Here is a 13,911-nt window from a genome sequence, read left to right as displayed (position 1 = left end):
TTGTTCTTCCCTCAGCCTTTATCTGCTGTGGCCTCAAACACAATCCACAACCCGAGAGTCAAAACATCCACAGGAACTTCTCAAACCACCCCTGCTGCATGATCCACTTCCTCTCTGCTGATCCTTTTATTTAGGGTTAAATGAAAAGTGGACGTTTGTCGATATCGGAGGTAAAACCTGTGTCTTGTTTGTGGAGCTGATGTGGCTGTAATTAAAGAATATAAATATAAGACGACACTATGAGACAAAACATCAGGATGAGTACAAAAAAGAAATAAATGTGTTGAAATTTGACTGTTTAAATTCATCTTTCTGACTTTTAGACACTTCAGTGAATGTTAAGCCTGTTCGACTTCTATATTTTGGCCCCTTCTTTGATTGAGTTTGACACCCTGATATAAACAAAGATCAACCATCCCATCACCGCTTTAAACATCGAGACGTTACAAAGGTGAGGTGAAACAAGCTCCCTCCTCCTCCTCCTCTCTCACCGTCTCCTCTGCCCGGTCTCCCTTGGCGCTGACGTAGTTCAGTCGATAATGTCGGATGTTCCTGGAGTCCACGGGCTGCCAGGCCACTCGCACGCTGAAGGTGGTTTCCTCATCGATCCTCATGTTCCTCACCCCGTAACGAGGCGCTGGAGGATCAGAGAGTCAGAGTCGCACACAAACAGCAGCAAAACTGTCACAGTCTGATGCTTCTCCACCTTACATCAGGAAAAAACTCATTCTATCATAGGCGCCATCAGGTTTGGCATTTCATTTACTCAGGTTTTCAATTTCATATCAGCGTCTTTTCAAAACCCAGGAAAAGTTCGTGTTACAAAATCTCTGACAACCGTCACGACAGATGTTTCATCATCCATGTGAAGATGTGGGAGAAGGTTCAGTGAAGCAGCGCCAGCAGACCTGAAATCTGATATTTGCCACTTTGCTATTTGATATTTTAGAAGTTGTAAACCTGTTTTTCTACACTGTTACATGATGTCCCCCTCAGAAACTCCTTCTTTCCCTCTGCCATCAGGCTCCTTAACAGCCAACTGTTTATTGTGCTCACACTTCCAACTGTGGAACTGCTATGCACCTTATTCTCCTGACATTTGTGCACCTTTATACCTAATTTGCACATTTACTTTATGTTAATAATGCTGCACATTATGTAAATATACTTAGATTAGTAATAGTAGTTTATATTTTATCTTCTTCTCCTGCACACCACTTTTTTTTTTACTCTTGTCTCTCACTTACACTCTTATGGCATTCAGTGTGGACGGCAAAGTAAGATTTCAAACCCAACATGGATGTTAAATATGAGCGCACATTATGCTGTGTGGAGAGGAGACGAGGACGGACTGACATCATCACAACAGCTGGAACAAAATGTTTACCTGCCGTGGTGGTGGTCGTCGTGGCGACGGTGGTTATTCTTTCAACTGGAAATCAAAGAAAAGTGATTCACTGATCTGCTGATGAAACAATTCAGAGATGTTTCATGAGGAGGTTTTAGAGATGCGGCCATGTTTGTTTGCTTCAATCTGGGGAATAACGTCTTCCTCCAGCAGACATAAGAGGAAGATCCATGATGTAAGGAAACACACAGAGCACCACCTGTCTGACATCCATAACTACGATGGGAGACCAGAAGTGCTGCAGTGACGTGTGATTTACCGGTGGACTCTACAAGGATGACCTCGTCACTCTCCACCTCGTTACTGTAGATTGCAGCCAGCAGGACTTCGTACTCTGTGAAGGCGTCGAGTCCTTTTATCAGGTAGGTGTTAATGTTTCCGTTCACCAGCACCTGAAACAGACGGGGAACAGTTTGACGTCATGGCAACAGACTCCCCCCTTTTGTATTTAATACCACATCACTGCCATGTGACGCAGCAGCAGACGGAAAGATCACAATCCAGACGAGAGCCGGCAGATAAGTGACAGGCCAGCAGGTGAGGACGCTGATAACTCTGGTCCTGTGTTTGGATTATCATCTCGGAGCTAATCTCCCGGAGAGACTCATTAGAGAGGCCACTTTTATCTGTTTATGTTCATCTCCGCTGTCGTTTTACGTCTTAATCGAGCTGTCTCCGGTTCACCACGTGTGAGATGAAATGATTTGTTTTGAATCAACAGGAAGTAAAAACACACAGCGGCGTGTTTGTGGTGTGAGGAGCTGCACTGGTTCTGATGACATTTAGATTTGAAATAAAAAGCAGCAGCAGCGATGAACAGCTGGATCGTCTGACAGAAATAAAAGAACAGTAATATAATCTAATTATATCGAGCATGTTCAGTCTGAGGAAATCAGCGGTTTACTCTCCTCAAGGTAATACTTCAAGTGAAGGAGTGCAAGGATCTTTAATTTGCTGATCACTGGCAGCAATGAGACGGCCTGCAGAGAGGAGGTCAGAGCCCTGACATCTTGGTGCCAGGACAACAGCCTCCACCTCAACGTCAGCAAAACACAGGAGCTGATGGTGGACTACAGGAAGAGACAGAGAGAAGAACATGCCCTCCTCTTCATCAGTGGGTCTACGGTGGAGAGAGTCAGCAGCTTCAGGTTCCTCGGGGTTCACATCAGCGAGGACTTGACCTGGTCTCACCACACTGACTGGCTTTTCTTCCTCCGCAGGCTGCGGAGGCTCAACGTGGACTCCAGGATCCTCTGCAGCATCCTGACCGGCTGCATCACCTCCTGGTACGGCAGTTGCACCGCCCTCGACTGTAAGGCTCTACAGAGGGTGGTGAAGACCGCACAGCACATCACCAGGACGATGCTGCCATCCATGGAGGACCTCTCCACCCAGCGGTGTAGGAAGAAGGCCACCAGTATCACCAAGGACTCTTACCACCCCAGCCACAGACTGTTCTGCCTGCTGCCGTCTGGCCGTCGGTACCGAAGCAGCAGGCTCAGAGACAGTTTCATGCACTGCCCTATTTTGCACCTCTATTTATCTATTATCTATTTAGCTGTACATTTTATTTTATTATAATTTTTTTAGTTGTATATACCTTATATATATATATATATTACCGTATTTTTCGGACTATAAGATGCACTTAAAATCCTTTAATTTTCTCAAAAATCGACAGTGCGCTTTATAATCCGGTGCACCTTATGTATTAATTCTGGTTGTGCTTACTGACCTCGAACTGATTTTATGTGGTACACAGCTCTCAATCTGTCAAAATGTTTTAGTCAGACTTTGGTAAGCTACGAAGCCGCACCGCTTGATGGATTGTTTCTCTTAATGCGCCATATAGTCCGAAAAATACGGTACTTACTTGATACTGTTATCAGTGTTACTGGGAACCAGAGACACAAGAATTTCACTGCCAGTGACTGCTTCATGTAACTGCTGAGCATGTGACAATACAGTCTTTGAATCTTGAATCTCAGGACGAGCGAGGGCAGTTTACATTGTAGAGAGAGCTGATGCTGAGAGAGACGCTCTGAACTTCCAGGACCGCCGACACTTGAGAAAAAGAAGGAGCCACGGCGTCGAGGCACATGAGGACAGGTGTGAGCAGCAGGAGGAAATGGATAAACGGCATCTGAACACTTAAGATGATTTTATCTTTGATTCTGTTCACCAAATGCTGCTTATTTTCCAGTCAGCGTGGGTTTTTTATGTCATTTAAGCCTTGAGATGCCTTGTTTACTTCCACTTCTGTTATTTTAGTTGCTTTATCCCTGTAAATAATTTGTCTGAAATAAATGTTATTCACTGTTTCAGCAGCTTTTTCTTGTCCTTCGGTGTCAGTCCTTTGGTTTAAACTCATTATATTAATCCCTGTGTTCCCCTCGACTTTAAATAAAGGTCGTAACACACACACACACACACACACACACACACACACACACCTCTTCACTGTCTCCTCCATCGGTGGGCGCCCAGATGAGTCGGTACAGCACCACATCAGACGCCGGGTGCTTCCAGGACACCCTGAAGCTGTCTGTGGAGATGTCACTGCTCCTCAGGTCCAGCGGGTCTGGGACGGTCTCTGCACACACCAACACACACTTATGGTCACAACAGACCTCATACACTTCTGTTCAGTTTACATTCTTTCTGTACACTACAAGACTTATAGTATGTATTAGTTCGTACTTGTGGTGAAGCTGTCCGTCACGGCCTCAGCTTGTCCCTCATCGTAGATGGCAAAAACACCGACTGTGTACTCCGTCAGGGAGGTCAGGTTTCTTAGCAACCAGCTTGTCACGCGGCCGACATCCACCTGTAGAGACAGGACCAAATAACTGTGGTGTCCTCAGTGGTTTGGTTTGTTCTTTTGGCCCAAACGTGGAGCCTGGGTGGTGTTCGGCTGTCTGATCCCTTCACAGTGCACTAAAACTCACAGCATGTGGATCTTTACAGACATGAGATGATTCGGACTCCCCAGAGCGGTTACCGTCAGCTGAGCAGAGTGTCTTTGTGTGTTTGACCCTCTCACCTCATTGGTCACCACGCCGTTGGTCTTGACGTACATGACCCGGTAACCTCTGACCTTCCTGGAGGCGGAGTCCCACGCGAGCCGGGCGGAGCCGTGGTCCACGTCGGAGAAACGCAGGTTCCTCGCCGGGGTCAGCGGCACTGAGGGGGGAGGAGAAGGGGGCGAGCGGCTAAATGTTAGCACACATACGGTAGTAAACTTCCACATCCGGTCTGGGCCGAAAAAGGGTCGATTATATCTTAGTTCCACTGCATCCTGCTCTGAAGATGATAAAGATGATGGTTGTTTAACACTAAAGGTTTCCTTTTATCACACAAACCTGCTGATGACCAAATAAACAGAAAGTAATAATTATATCTATATAAATAACTGTTCCCCCCTCAGGAATGACCATTTAATGTATTCAGTACTTCAGTCTCTAATGTAGGGATTTAAATTAAATTACATCGTCCAGATATTTGTTAATTTGATAACATCTGCAGGAGAAACAAGAAAACACAGAAGCACCACAGTGGAGCTTCAGTCAGAACAGATTTCACACACACGGTCATTAGACTCCACTATTTTAATCATAAAGTGGACAGAACTTCACTAAATCCGTCTCCCTCTCTCCCTCTCTCCTCTCCCCCCCCTGAGGTACTCTAAGAAGACCTCTCACCCTCACTTTTTTCAGCCAGGAAATCTGATTTACTCTCAGGGGGCTCAGAAACTTTTATGCTTAGAATTAGTGATCGGTTTTCTTTAAAAAAAAAAGAAATCAGGATTGTGCCCGCCATTCCTTCACCTCAATTATACTGCAGGTCAGAATAAAGACAAAGCAGCAGAGAGAGAGAGGAAGGTAGGGAGAGCCTGCCTCTGCTCATACTGTAGGTCAGCGTAGGAAAGAGGAAGATGGGAAATTAAAAAGTTTAGTTATAGGCAAGTTTCCAGAATGATGTGTCCATATAAAAACATCACAAGGACCATTGGCAAAGATGTCAGATGCTCTAAATGTCTAAAAGTTTAACAAGCTATTCCAATGCAGGATCGTTTTTAGAGATTCTCTTTCTTCACTTCCACATGTTCACTGAATCACTGCCCACAGCTCAGTAGGCTGGATGTGTACAGAGAAGTAGATCCTATGAAAGTCGATCCTATGAAAGTTGCTCAGTGGTGCATTAAAGTACCTGGATCTTCCACATTGTTGGGACCATGGTGGACTAGCGGCTCGGCTAGCTCTCTGCTATGATGACTGGGAATAAAATGCTTTAATCCTGCTGCTCTTCTAGACTTTCTAAATGTTATCAGACTGAATGGATCAAACTCTGAAGGTGAAAAGAGTCATTTTGTTCAGGCTAATCCGCTGATTTACAGGCGTCTCTGTCACAACGTGAGGACCAACAGCATCACACGATGGACGCCATGGTTGTAATCACACGGTTTGGTCACTATGTCACACTAAAAAGTCTAGCCAGTGGTGGGACACTTTTGTTCAATCACAGGTCCTCTCAGAGAGAGAGAGCGCTCCTATTGGCTGCTCTACTAACGTCCCGGAGCAGAGAGGAGACAGTGAAACAGGAGTCAGAGTCCACCAAGAGTCTGAGAGAGGAAGAGAAGTTCACCATGAAGCTGCTGCCTTCAGGTTCCTGCAGCATCTGGATGTGTTGTCTTATTATAGTAACTCTTGTGGACACAGATGTACTATGAAAGCAGCGTTTGTTGCTAATAATTGGCGGCAGTATAACAGTAATCAGGGACGACTGGAGCTGCTAATTTCATTTTCCTCTAACATGTAAACATGCTGCAGTGGTGTATTAACCTGTGTGTGCAGGTTTACCATGAGAGCAGGTGATGCTGAAGGTTTATGCAGCTAGTTAACGTTAGATCCTCAAATCACAGTACGTCACATCACAGAGTTTAACAAAGACAACGGGGCCATAATTGTCATAGAAGGCTGCTTTACAGTGTTAACTCTGTGTTGGCATCACAGTGAGGAGCGCTGCATGTGTCCATCTGACAGAGAGGAGAGCTGCAGGCTCAGATTCATGCTTGTTTCCTTTCTTTTTTCTAGCAGTCGAAGATCTCACTATTCCTAGCTACAGCAAAATAATAAAAAATCTACTGAATAATGAAGTGAAAACCTGATTATTAGACTAATACTAAATAATTCCAGTTTAAGTGTCCTGCTCTTCTGATCTGCTTTTAACTGTAAATCTACAAAGTGCACCACTGAGTCCGGCTGCTCGTCATCATCATCACAGCCGATATGAAGTCTGATTCTGCAAAATGAGCTTTTACTTTAATCTTTCTCTTGCCGCATTTTTTATTTTTTTTTGTATATCAAGGCTATCTCCTGTTCTGTGTAGATGATGTGGCCTCTTTTCACCGCAGAGACCATTAAAGCTCATTTTCTAAGCAAAATGAAAGAAATAACAGTTGAATAACTGGATGAAATGAAGGACGAGAGGCTTCCGAAGAGATCCAGTCTGAATAATTATGAAGAAACACACTGAGCCAAAACTCATTAACTCATGTCCCACATGTCCACATGCATTATGTGTTCAGCAGAAAGCAAGACATGGTGCCTGTGACCACCAGCTGATGATCAGAGCCCAAAACCACGAACACAGACACATGGACACAAACCACAGATCATATCATCCCATTAAATATTTTCCCCAGTGAAGCTGGTTCCTCCCACTGTCTTCACATAACTGCTGATTTATTAAGAACAAACAGGCCGGACGTAAAAGTCCTCTCGCTCCCTCACACTGTGAACCAGACTGAACCTGAGCACGTTCACTGGGGTTACCATGGCTACACATACAGGTTATTATCCACAGGTATGCATGTCTTTATCAGAATGACGTCTCTTCCCTGGGAGAATTAAAAACAGTGGAACTCACAGTACAGTCCTACAGCTCTATTTCCATCAGTCCTTTAACGTGTCGATGATCCGCTGCACGACGTCTGTGTGTGTTAATATCACAGATTTTCTGCATCAGAAACTAAAAACATCCAGTGAACACAGTTTGTGCTCCACTAACACATCGATGCTTAGCGTCCTCCCCTCAGCCGTATCACTTACAGAGATCGCTGTCAGGGAAAGAAAGAGTTGAAGGGGAGCACTTTCTACAGAGGACTTCTATCCACTGGTCTGATCTCAGGTGTGCAGCAGAGGTTACCATGGTGATCTAACCACAGCACTCTGACCTCAGCATACCTGGGCTCACTTCACACCACGGCCCTGAGGCATGATGAGAGCATGATAGCAGCTGATCAACAGGAGCAAAAGCAGATCTGACTGTCAGAGGGAGCTCATGTGGATATTCTCTTGCCCTTAATGAACAAACGATCAAACACGCATGAGGAGAAATAACGAAGGACTGACTGACTGACTGACTGACTGACTGACTGACTGACTGACTGACAGACAGACAGACAGGTGGATGGGTGACACATGAAGTCCTGCTTGCACGGATGAAGGAAAGTTATTTGACCATGAGAAGTAATTTGAGAGAGACCTCAACTCCCTCAAAAACAGCCACCGTCTCCCTGCAAACGGCCGCCGGCGTCCTTATCTGACCTGCATTCAAAGCCTTCCACGCATCATAAAGGCATAAACATGCCCTGACTTAAAGCCACAAGCCGCAGGCCTTAAAGGAGACTTTATAAAACGCTAATTAGTGAGCGTGGTGGTGATCTGGGGAAGGCAAATAGGGGAGGGACTCTCATCAAGGCTGAAAAACTCTTAAAAGTGAAAGTGAGGTGCAAAAAATAGCCCCAGAGGGGGAAGCTGGAGTCCTGCTCTGCGCTGCCTGCCAGTTCTGTCGGAGCAGAAAATGTGGCTGGACGTGGCTGCTGCTGGTCTGAGAGAAACACAGAACTGCAGCAGCTGATTTGACTGATTAGAACAACTTCAGGCAGAATGAGGGCTGATCACAGGAATCAGCTGCTGTAGTGTCGGGAGGAAAAAGAAGCCTCCTCCTCTCTCCCCTGGTTGTTTCGCGACACTTCAGATCTTCAGAAGCCCAAACTTCAGTGGAAGCTTTCAGAAAACAAGTGCTCTTCATACATTAACACCCAGTTTCCTTCCTACAGAGCATCACACAGTACATCTAAACACCCTGAGGGAATGAAATGTGTGCAGAGAGTCTGTCTTTGTGAGAACATTTGATCCTGTCCAGACATTTCCAAATGTTTGAGGGTTAAGACCTTGTGGCTTGTTTGGCCAAAACATATCGTAACATTTGCTGCGTTTGCTGTAAAATATGTGACTTATTGCTTAGTGTCTCTTCAAAGATGAGACATGATGAAAGAAAAACCTCCAGGAAAAAGACTAAACGTATGAGGAGACCACGTGTCCCATTAAGAGCTATCTGTGATAAATGGTTCCCTCAAATGACTAATGATTAATTCATTCATTCATTCATCATTCCCACGAGGGGCTCCTGAACCGTGAAGCGGAGCGTTTTATGACCTGGATGACGTCCACATTACCACATATTTGTACAGATCTGCTATCTCCAACAAATTCAAGGCGTGTTGAGATAACACAAGAATGAGTTTCACAGCCAGAATCAGAGAGCGAATCTACAGATCTACGGGAAATCAGCCCCGAATCTGCCTCCAGTCCGAGCAGGGAGTGTCCCGGACGAGGACGGATGGAAAGCAGAAGTTAGAGGACAGGAGCAGCTCAGCACGTTGGTCAGAACGACGCTGTAACACTGTGTGCTCCCCCCAAACTGGACTGATTAACCACAACCATCTGCACCTTCACAAAGCTATCAGAGGGAACGTTTGGGTCATCGGAGGGTGGATTTATTTATAGGTTCATGATTTACTTCATGACTCACATGTGGTCTGCTGGCTGGTCATGGGGTCGCTGGCCTCCTCTCCGTACATGGCGTAGACCGTCACCGTGTACTCTGTGGCCGGAGTCAGTCTCTCCAGCTCCACCTCGTTCACCAAGTCCGCCACCTTCACCTGCACACACACACACACACACACACACACACACACACACACAGGTATCTCTCTTTGCCACCATCTTATCTCGTCCATCATATATCATCTTCCTCTCTGCATATCTACTCCTCCATCCTGTCCAGACAAGCACAGAGTCAAGCTGTGATCTCTGAATGTGGCCGTGCAGCTCCCTCAGAGCAGGTGGGACCCTGCAGACTCCTCCAAACTATGCGCCTCGTGTCCTGAGCTGCAACACACGGCCGAGTCAGAGGCAGACTACAGTGCAGCTGTTATCGGCCGCAAACGCTGAAGTGAGCAAACTTTCACCTTCTGGCAGAAACAAAATGGATGCTAAAAAAAAAAATATATAATAATTAAAAAAAACAAAATCAGCCAAAATGGAGGCACTAACAAATGTTTGTCCATCTGCTCCTCTCTTCCTCTCTGCTCGGCTCGTTAATACATTTTCATTTTGGACCCTGGGAGTAAAAAAAAAGAAAGTACTGCCAAATGAAGAGACATGCTTCATGGCTGACGCTCTCTTGACAGGACTCTGGCTCCAACAGCACTCATGTTCCAGAGTCCCTCCTCCTGCTGACTGAGCCTGAAGTACATCAACATTACATTTAACTCTACTTTTAAATCTCCATGTTGTTGTACTATGGATGCTTTAAGGATCAAATCACACTGTGAACACTAAAGCTAAAGACAAGAGAGAAGTGGTTCCTAGTTTTCCAGCATTAGGAGGCATGTTGGTGCTGCTCTGTCACACTAGCATCCAAACACCCACTTAGTTGGTCTGTTTTCAAACACAGATTAAAAAAGTTCGGCTTTGGGGTATCAGTGAAATCACTGTTCCTCTAGACAGGGGGGTCAAACTCATTTTAGTTTCCCTTTGTTTTAGTACAAGAACATTCTGAAAATGTTTTATGAACAACCTGAAATTTGTCTTCTGTCATTTTTACACTTTAAAAAGTCGTCCCGGACCAAAAGCGGCCCACCAGAGGGTCCAATCCAGCCAGTTTATGACTTTAACGCTCACCAGCGTCCTTGTCAGCTCCTCTACAGGAGCCAAAGATCTTCATTTGGGAAAAAAATGGGACGTAAGAGGAAGTCTGGGCGGATGAATGTGAAGTGGGACCCATCACAGCTGACTGTGGGCTGAGCAGCCTGTCAGCAGGCTTCTTCCATTTCTATCTCTAAACACTGAGAGGAAAGTCTGAACTCTTTGAGTAGAGTTCAATACAATAATGAAATTCTGGGTTGGCTTGAGGAGGAACATGAGTTCATCACTCTGTCACACACTGAATCCTCGTCGCTGCTGGTTTTTGTGGAAATCGTCTGTTTTAGTGAGTCGGGTTCAAACGTGAAACCTTCCCATCATCGCTCTGCTGCTCAGCCTGAACTGGAGCCCACTGCTGCTCTCTAGAGAGTCCTCCGCTGAACCAGTGTGGATGAAAACCCCTTTATTGGACTCTTTGGCCCAGACGAGCCCCCCCCCACACACAGGAGGACCAGCCGGCTGAGCCCGGGCTGTGAAGGTAGCGCCGGAGAGCCGGGTTCATCCTCACCGCTGGAGAACATCCATCCGGATTCTGACTTCCTCCCTAAATTGTTTTTTTGAGCTTCCTGCCTGGAGGGGGGCGTGACAGCAGGCTTTGTGAGGGATACTGGGACACCTCTCCTCCTCTACCTCGTCTGTCTCGTCTACGTTAACTGCTGATGTTTTATCACCTGTTTGCTTATCGTTTCTTTTTCCAGTATTCAGTTGTTCTTCCTCTGATGTGCAGCTCTTGTTTTGCCCTCCGGTTGGTCATTTAACAGCTTTTCAAACTAAAGTAACGAGGCTCCGGGTTTGTTTTCTCGTGGTTGTTTTTGTGGATCCGCTGAAAGGCTGCTGGGGGGGTGTTGTGTTGTTTATGATGCTGCCTTGAGAGGCTGGAGAACCACACGGCTCAGCTAGTTTCCTCTGTTATTACTATTTTTATGGTTCTTTTAAAAACTGGTCAGGAACACCAACTTCTTCTTGACCAGCACTAACCAAGTTCACTCCCACCACCATCTGACTTCTTCCTCTCACCTCTGTCTCACCTCCCTTACTGAGCACCGTAAAGGGTACAAACATTATACTCTTATTATATTAGAATGGGAGCAAATCATCCTTTATAGCGTAAGAGATGATCCTTTCAGGCGGCGGACAGAGACAGACGCTCACAACAGGTGTTTTTAAAGATCAGCCTTTAAAATGAATTTCCTTACTACCAACAAACATCAAAAATAGATTAAAAAACAACAAAGTGGATCCTGCATGATTATCAGACTGAGATATAACTGGATGCTCCAGTGCTGCTGATCCCACGTGGATCAGGGAGGTTTGTGGAAATGTTCCTTCACTGTGATTAATGATCATTTATCAAACCGCTCATCCAGAAACCAGCAGCACTAATGCTGCCTTCATGTCTGTTAGACAATAGATTACAGACATTTCCACTCACTCTCTTCTTTAATGAAACAGGAAAGTGGAAGTACTAAAGACGTGGCTGTTGTTACACTCTACCTGAGGCAGGTGTTTATGTCTCATGTCATAGACTGAATGTAGATTTTACACTACAAGCTCTAATTGTTGTTTTACTTCAAGATTAATAAGATTAGATGTCTTCAAGTTGGAGGCACCGTGTTGATCTCACACCGGTGATTCAGACTGTATTTGTTTAATCAGGGTGTAAATAAATGAGTTGCTGTTAGATGTGTGGCCATGACGAGGATAAACTGGGCGTCACATGTGTTAAACCACCTCTGCAGGATACAAAACATGCTGCAGAGATGATGCATCCGCAGAGCAACTCCTCATCAAACGGTACAGCAAACACCTTTTCCATCCTTCTGTCCGCCTCCTAAAACCCTGAAGCTCTGCCCCACACACACCTCCACACACACTCCTTACCTCCTTCTCGTCTGCGGGGTCTCCCTCGGTCAGCGGGGCGTACAGGATCATGTACCCAGAAGCCCCGGCGGCGGCCTTCCAGCGGACCATCATGGTGCTGTGAGTGATATCAAACAGCTCCAGGTCGTTCACCATGGGCAGGGCCACTGCAGCGAGCACACAGTGTTTAGTTCTTTAAAACAGAACACGTCAGCTTTAAACGGCACAAGAGATGAAACAACACTTCTACATAATGACATAATGAAACAGGACAGACGAGCAGGAGGCTGACTTGGATTTGAGTGGACATGTTGGTGCAGACTAAGCTGGATCCTGTGCTGTGCTCCGTGTGCCCTGTAAAAATGCCTCGAGGAAAGTCTGGAGCCACCACACTTACCACTGTGCTTAAAGAGAATACATTCTAGCCTGTGGGCCTGTAACCGTGACACTTTAGGGAAGCAAGACAAAGTCTGAGGTTGCAAACGCCCGAAAGCACGCAGATATAGCATACTGATGCTAAGATCAGCGAGCAAACGTCGATGATCGATGGTCAGATTATTTGTTGACACCAGTTTGCTCAGGCCTCCTCATACACACCACACTCTCAGAATCTAGAGATATATAGTTCTCATCTCTTCTATCCTTCAAATCCACCGACCTCAGCACACGATCCAGCCTGCCTGCCTTCAGAGATCCCTCGACGTCGGCAGAGCTGGTTTCAGGGACAAAGTTCCTTCTACATGGAATGAACTGCCCTCAGACTTGAGTCATTCATTACCCTCAGAGACTTTAAAGCCTTATCACCTTGATTCTTGTTCATTATTCATGTCAGTGCCTCTTTAATTCCTCTTACTGTGTAATTGTTCTGTGTGTCTTTGTGAATCTTACAATATGACCACAGATAAAATAAATCCTGCAGCTCATCTTAGACTTCACTTTTAGCTTCAGTAGGTTTAAATAATATCCAAATGTCTGAAGGATGCTGCAAAACTGAAGTTTAATGTTTGTATATTTTAGCCAGTCTGTGTCATCAGGTTACTCTCTGCAAGTAAATAAAACTGTATTTGGGGATCTTACAGCTCAGGTTTGGTCTGATGAATCTGTTTTAATTCAACAAACAGCCTCATTTACTGCCTTAAATTAAGAGGCAAACCTTTGTGGGTTAATTTCAAATATTAGTCCAAAATATCTACCACACCCCAGAGTCTGTTATTTTGGTGTCACGTTTCATCTGTTGTCTCCGCCAGCAGTGGCAGCTAACAGCAGCGGCCAAACCCCATTAACTTTGGCACAAGGTCGACACACAACTTAGCATTCATCGTCGACAGGCAGGGAGGAATTCCCCATCATTCATCAGTGAGTGTCGGGCTGAAAGAGGCCGGAGAATTCTGCCAGGCTCTGGTGCAGCGTTTCAGATGTCAGAAGACGGAGCCTCAGGCAACACAACCAGAACTAGAGCTCACCACGGGCGTCCTGTCAGAGGTGGAGGATCAGGGCTGCCATGCATAATGCAACACCTGTGCAGCCTTTATGGCCCAAATGCAGTGTCTTCTGTTGTAGAGCAACACATATCTGCTGTTTGATCAGTGT

The 13,911-nt window shown here is 45.6% G+C and overlaps 1 protein-coding gene across 1 annotated transcript in view; it reads right to left on the bottom strand.

Moving 5' to 3' along the window:
* Positions 1-13,911, bottom strand: part of LOC139215277 (collagen alpha-1(XIV) chain-like) — a 119,568-nt gene that overhangs the window by 60,467 nt on the left and 45,190 nt on the right. The window contains exons 11-18 of the mRNA XM_070846190.1: positions 12,343-12,488; positions 9,287-9,416; positions 4,452-4,591; positions 4,109-4,235; positions 3,862-4,001; positions 1,668-1,800; positions 1,388-1,432; positions 492-637 (exon numbers count right to left, since the gene is read on the bottom strand). Coding sequence (XP_070702291.1) covers positions 492-637; positions 1,388-1,432; positions 1,668-1,800; positions 3,862-4,001; positions 4,109-4,235; positions 4,452-4,591; positions 9,287-9,416; positions 12,343-12,488 — 1,007 coding nt within the window. The remainder of the gene's footprint in view (positions 1-491; positions 638-1,387; positions 1,433-1,667; positions 1,801-3,861; positions 4,002-4,108; positions 4,236-4,451; positions 4,592-9,286; positions 9,417-12,342; positions 12,489-13,911) is intronic.

The sequence above is a fragment of the Pempheris klunzingeri genome, chromosome 16 (genome assembly GCF_042242105.1).
Source record: "Pempheris klunzingeri isolate RE-2024b chromosome 16, fPemKlu1.hap1, whole genome shotgun sequence".
NCBI classification, from domain to species: domain Eukaryota; kingdom Metazoa; phylum Chordata; class Actinopteri; order Acropomatiformes; family Pempheridae; genus Pempheris; species Pempheris klunzingeri.
Note: the sequence above shows the minus strand (reverse complement) of the source record. Positions and strands in the feature narration are given on the sequence as shown.